The 6,416-nt window shown below is 30.8% G+C and overlaps 1 protein-coding gene across 1 annotated transcript; it reads left to right on the top strand.

The window, feature by feature from the left end:
• The first annotated feature begins 3,741 nt into the window (after positions 1–3,741).
• Positions 3,742–4,889, top strand: LOC115707341 (WUSCHEL-related homeobox 5). The gene is made up of 2 exons (XM_030635271.2): positions 3,742–4,270; positions 4,357–4,889. Exons 1-2 carry the CDS (start codon positions 3,892–3,894, stop codon positions 4,653–4,655), a joined length of 678 nt encoding a protein of 225 aa, XP_030491131.2. The 5' UTR covers positions 3,742–3,891; the 3' UTR covers positions 4,656–4,889.
• The last annotated feature ends 1,527 nt before the right edge of the window (positions 4,890–6,416 follow it).

Genomic DNA, 6,416 nt, shown 5'->3' with positions numbered 1-6,416 from the left:
TCCTTAATTGATTTATATAATAGCGTATATTATGGTACATATATAGTAAAAGGGGAATAAAAATATTTGTAACAGAAAATATTCTCTTACAATATGATTGGCTCCCTAAAGATTAAAAATTACAGAATTCTAGATAATTCTAGAATGTAGGCGAATGTGGAAACTCCACTATTTTTGACAATAATAGTTAATGCATGGAAGAATTTAGTGTCACAATTATGATGCTTATACCAAAATTTTTTGAGACTTTTATTTCCAAATTTTAAACTGGTCTTAACTTCTTCAATTTCTAACAAAATATTTGTTGCTAGCCATATGCATTGTAGATTTCTTAAATAGTAAAGACACTAAATAGAAGAACTATGTTTACTTATCTTTTTTTTTTTGTGGTACTTAGGAGCTCTAGGTGTATTTTAGCATTATATAAAATATATAAGCTGCAACTTTTCAAATATATATATGTCTAATTTTGTAAATATTCTTTTTCGTTATGCTAATCATTTTCTATTGCTAGAAGTACAATTAAGAACAAACAATCAAAAACTAACTCATGGAAAAGTGAACATTTATTAATGAACTATATGAAACTAGCTAGGGCAAGAGTTGGATGTCATTTGAGAGAGACCCCACATTGCAAAAATGGACATAATTGTAGCACTCATCAACAGCCTTAGTATATATGATTATTGATTAATTAAGGGAAGAAAAGGTGTATATATATATATGTATAGAAATGTCTTGTCTCCGGAAGAAACGGTTTTAGTGGGCAATTTGCACCCCATTTTTGTCTCAATGGTAATAGTGGAAGTGAACCTTCCACTGATCCTTTTATTTGCATAAAGCACTGACAAACGTGGCTGAAGACAAGGAAAGTAAACACTAGATATATTATAAGCAAAAAAAAAAAAAACAGAAGAAGAGAAGATGGTGCGGCCTGGATTTCACGCGTGCCATAAATCTAGCGTTTGAACACTTCTCGAATCTCACTGAATAACATTTTCATCTCTTGTTTGTGTCGGATTTCAATACTGTCTTATCCTGGAAAAAAGATATCAAAGAATTGGTGGTGTGGTGGGGTGTGAGATATGTAGGTGGACAATCAACAAAGTGACAAGTCCACTTATCAAGACTTGAAAAATAAAAAAAGAAAGTGACTAGGCCAAACAACCACATGGGCACTTTTATCAAACTCACCTCTTCACTTTCATCCTTTCTATCGTAAACTTATATTTTCTCACGAGAGTTCTTTTAAGTATTATTTGGACACTCAGTTCTTACAAACAGATCGAACCATTTGTTTTGATTTTTTTTTTTAACAATTTGAACTTTTTGTTCTCTTTGTTCTCTTCCTCTTTAGCTAAAAAGATAAAATCTTATTTGTACGCAATTGTTTAAAATTAAGGGTCCAAACAAAACATATATATTTAAAAAATATTTAAGAACCTAAAACATAGTATATAACTCTTTGCTTTAAAAAATAATAAAAGTTACATTTTTGCAACATATACTCTAGCCTAAAACAAGTTTAGCTATTTATTATTGGTCTATTTCTGAATTTAAATTAATGGTATTGATCAAGATAACACAGGTGACGATCTGGAATGGTATAACACTGTGATATGGGATTTGGTACGTAGTGTAGATAATAACAACGTAGATCTGAATAACAAGTAATTAATAAACTAACAAATAATATATTATATTATACATTAAAGATGGTAAAAAAAAGTAGTTTATAGTAATAAAAAATTAGTTTAGATCAAACTCCTAGGAGTTCAGATCACATTTCACAGCTCAAAACCATTTGTGCCAAACAGAAAAGGACAAATATGTTTTTGCTCGTGAGTTTAACATTCTTGGTAATTGTGGAAAATAATAGAGCTACCTAGCTAGACACAACTTGGCTAGTACTACTACTTCATTTCCTTCCTCTCACACTATAATTAATTTAGTTTCTATATATCAAACTCTTCATCAGAAAACTAGGTATACAAAAATATTCTTTTGCTTGAAAAAACTCCATTATATGTGATCAGTATTGAGATATATACATGAGAAAATCACATGTATCGTTTTCTTCTTCTTTGACACATGTTCCGTTGTTTGAAATAATTGTTTTCCATTACAGAAAGCAAGCAATACACACATTTTATTCAATTACGATCGGATATATATGTATAGTGTGTACTTTATTAGTAGTTTTTTTGCTTCTGTTATAAACTTTTGAAGTTCTTGTACTTGCTTCTACTTTTTTGATACTTTGTACTTGTTTATATATATATGAGAAAAATAAAAATAGAAAAAGTAAAAGTTATTAACGTTTCGATATATATTAATGTTAATTTAAACTTATTCTATGCCGAAAAGGTGGACCAAATATATTCAGAATCAGTAGTGGTCCAGAGACTAATGTCACTATATTAACTTCATCATTATATCAATTTGAATCCAATTAAATTAACAAATAAACTAGCTAATTAAGACAAGACAATTTGAAATAATAATGCCACAATCTTGGCAAATTTCAGCTTCAAATTCAACAATTTTATAGAGATACACAATTTCTATAAGGCATGCATGCATTAATATAACGTTGTAGAGGGACAAGCTCTAAACTCCAAAATCTTTATACCACCACTTTAGATCACTCCACACAAAAGGCCACCCTACAATCAAATAAGAAGTGTCTTTATAGGTTCCCCATGTATAATATATAGTTATATATGAACCAAAATAGGATTTAAGATTATTTGAGGCAAACTTAGGGGATGTAGTTGGGTAGGACAGGAGCCACATGACATAAGAAAATCCAATGTGTGCTCCCCTTTTGGCTGGTCATGAGTTGTCTCTACCCAATACCAACTTAGTGGATTTTTGTCTCTTTGTTTATGTCCCCACACCCTCAAAAGAAGGTTTTAAGATTTAACCTTATTACTACACATTAATATTTTGACTGAGCTATATATGTAGCTTTGGTCAACCCAAATGAGTATCTCTGTCAGTCTGTTATGATCATAACCGTCCACCTCAGATCAGACGATGTGTAACTTTGACTTATTTCACTACTTTCTTCACTTCAGTCTCTACTTTCTTTTTTGCCGAAAACCCACTTCACATAGTTTAATTATGCTATATAGAAGTTTTTTTAGCAGACAAGGCCTACTTATATATGTATATTAAAAAGAAGAATACATATATATTATTTTGGCTTTATCACATGTCGTGGTGGGTGTTGGACTCAACTAAGATTAATATTGGCAACAATTTTCACACTTTACTAAAAAGCAGCGAAACACAACACTCCCTATATATTCATATATATACATACCTTGAAGATGAACTCAAGGAAAATAATTTTAATTAATCAAATTATGTAATATATAGTTTATTAAGCAATGAGTTTCAAGACAATTATATATAATTAATTTATTATTCTATCATTGGTGAAACTTACATGCATCTTTGTCTGCTCGCAGACCAAAACGTTGAACGGTGGCAGCTTTGGCGCATGTTATATCTCTCTCTTTCTCTCTCCATAAAAATATATATGTATATATATTTATGTATATAGAAATATATCTTTGTCTCAGATCAGCACAAAAAAACAAGGCAATAAAGATGAAGTGAACAAATCCACATATAATCAATCTTCACATTCCCTATAAATTAACAAATAAATAGATAATTCCAACATTTATATCTATATATAAATATATAAGTTTATAATAAATTAATTTCTTCTTGAGTGCTTTTTAAGGTAGTATTATAAATATAAATATGCACACGGGTCTACATCGTTTTGAGTTGTGAAAGGTGATCAGAATTAGGAAACTTCAGAGAGAGAGAGAGAGGCACAGAAATAGCTAGGATTTAGAGCTGAACAAAAAAAAAATGGAAGAGGGTCTGTCAGGCTTTTGCATAAAAGCATCAAGTGTTCGTAGTAGTACTACTTCTATTACTACTAATACTAATAGTACTGGTACTGGTACTAAATGTGGTCGTTGGAACCCTACTAATGAACAAGTCAAAGTTTTGACCGATCTGTTTAGGTCTGGACTTAGAACCCCGACCACTGATCAGATTCAGAAGATCTCTACTCAGCTCAGCTTTTATGGCAAGATTGAGAGTAAGAACGTCTTTTACTGGTTTCAGAACCATAAAGCTAGAGAAAGACAGAAGCGTCGTAAGGTTTCTATTGACCATCATCATCATCATCACCACAACGATTTCCTCATTCTTCGAGAGGAAATGATTTCATCATCTCCAAAACGTATGCTTTCTTTTTCTTTTTTCCTTTTAAATTGTATTTTTTTTTTCTTTTCTTTTTTATTAAATTCTGTGTATATATAAATGCAGGTTATGCAGAAATATATCATCACCATCATCACCACCATCGTCATCGTGATGATTATGATGATGATGATGATCGTGTTTCGGATGACCAGCCGGAGAGAGTGATTGAAACACTGCAGCTTTTTCCAATAAATCCATTTGGGGAATCAGACGACTCAGAATCATCAGAGAACAATAATAAGCTGAGATCATATGATCATGATCATCAATGCAAAGAAACAGCAACATCTTTTCCCTACACATTTCAGACAGAGATGAATCATCCACCACTGGATTTGTGCTTAAGTTTTTTTACTTCTTAATTACTAGGCAAACTAAACAAAAATAAATAAATAAATAACCAAAAAAAAAAAATGGGAGAGGCACTAATTGGATAGAAATTTTAAGTTGAAAGTTGTATAACTGAAAAGTTTAGGGCTAGTAGTAGTAGCTAGTTTAGCTAGTAGTACTAGTATTATTAAAAGATTTTTATTTGTTTAGTTTTTATATTCTGTATTAATTATATGATGAAATATTGAAATTGGGTTTTTGGAGGACATTCTCCTCTGCATGCTCAAAAAATATGGTTTTATCTCTCTGTGCTTACTCTGTTGGATTTATTCTTGTTTTTGTGAAAAGAGGTGTGTTTTGGGAATTGGAATACATATATTACACTTCCTCTCATGGGAGATGTCTCCTTGGAGTATGAAATATTATAGTATTCACTATTCTATGGTATTAATTAGTAGAGTTGTACAATTACATATGAGTCAAACCTCGGGTCCGCTTCCATCTTTGAATTTCATGTGCTATAGTTAATCTACTACAAAACATACATTATCACAAATGATGTGTTATATATTGTTTAATCTTATACGTATAATAATTAATATATAAATATGTAATATTAAATGAAACTCAATTAACTAATAATTATCATGTGGGGATTCTTCAGATTTAGTTTTTTGCAGTAACTCTTTCCCAACATGTCAACATCCACAGTTTTAAACTTTCTTATATATATATATATAATAATAATATCACAAGTATAAAATGATCCTAATTTAGATTAACTTGCTAAATTAACAACTGAATAATAGTCAATGTTATGATGCATATTACAGAAAAACAAATCTTTAAAAAACATTTACTATACATAATTTACTAATCAGGTTAGGCTTTGGTTAAAAAAGAATCATTCAATGCCTGTATTGGTTTCTTTTAAAAAAAAAAATCTGTATTGTGTGTGTGTTTATAACTATAATTCCAGAACCATAATGTTCAACTTTATTTATCGACCAATCAATTAATAAATTGCATTACTTGCTCTTTCAAGATCTATAAGTTGTATAGACTATAGTGTCATTTTCTTCTTCACATTACTCTCATTATTGGGGCACAACGACACTTTGATCACTTTCTTTATTAGTGCCTCATGAGTGCCTAGATCTGCCATCTAATGTAACAATAATGTTATCATGACAGAAATGTAAACTTTGTATTTTATAATGTAAATAACAATCTGCAATTTTGTACCTGGTTTACTTCATAATTAACTCTCCAAGGGGTTACTATAAAAGCTAGCTAGACTAAGTGTCAGGAGAATTGAATCTCCTTGCCATTGTTGTTCAAAGAATGAACATGAAAAACAAGAAAGAAACAGAGAAGGAAAGAAACAGAGAAAGAGAGAAATGAACAATGAAAGATTGATTGAAAGAGGGAATCAAAAGATTGTATTGCATTGGAAGTTGAGTACAGTATATATACAACTAACCAATAGACTGAACAATACAACAGAAAAGAATAACAGTAAGATCAGAATAATAACAAACTGTAACAACCTTTATAACAGAAATATTACAGTTGGACTAACAGAATAAACTGATCTAACTGATTCCCTTAACACTCCCCCGCAAACTCAGCATTGGTGAGATCAACAATGTTGAGTTTGGTTCGAAAAGTACTGAAGTGTTGACTTGAAATAGCTTTGGTAAAGCCATCAGCCAGTTGATCAGTAGCAGGAACGTGCTTGACTGCAATTTGATGATTCTGCACTTTTTCACGCACGAAATACAGGTCTAGCT

Source organism: Cannabis sativa, chromosome 1, assembly GCF_029168945.1.
Source record: "Cannabis sativa cultivar Pink pepper isolate KNU-18-1 chromosome 1, ASM2916894v1, whole genome shotgun sequence".
NCBI lineage: Eukaryota > Viridiplantae > Streptophyta > Magnoliopsida > Rosales > Cannabaceae > Cannabis > Cannabis sativa.
This window is presented reverse-complemented; position numbering and strand designations above follow the sequence as displayed.

Bases quoted from the DNA above. Each gene is read 5' to 3' on its own strand.
- LOC115707341 (XM_030635271.2), top strand. From the start codon at position 3,892: ATGGAAGAGGGTCTGTCAGGCTTTTGCATAAAAGCATCAAGTGTTCGT. The intron at 4,271-4,356 runs GTATGCTTTCTT...ATATAAATGCAG, and splicing joins GATTTCATCATCTCCAAAAC to GTTATGCAGAAATATATCAT.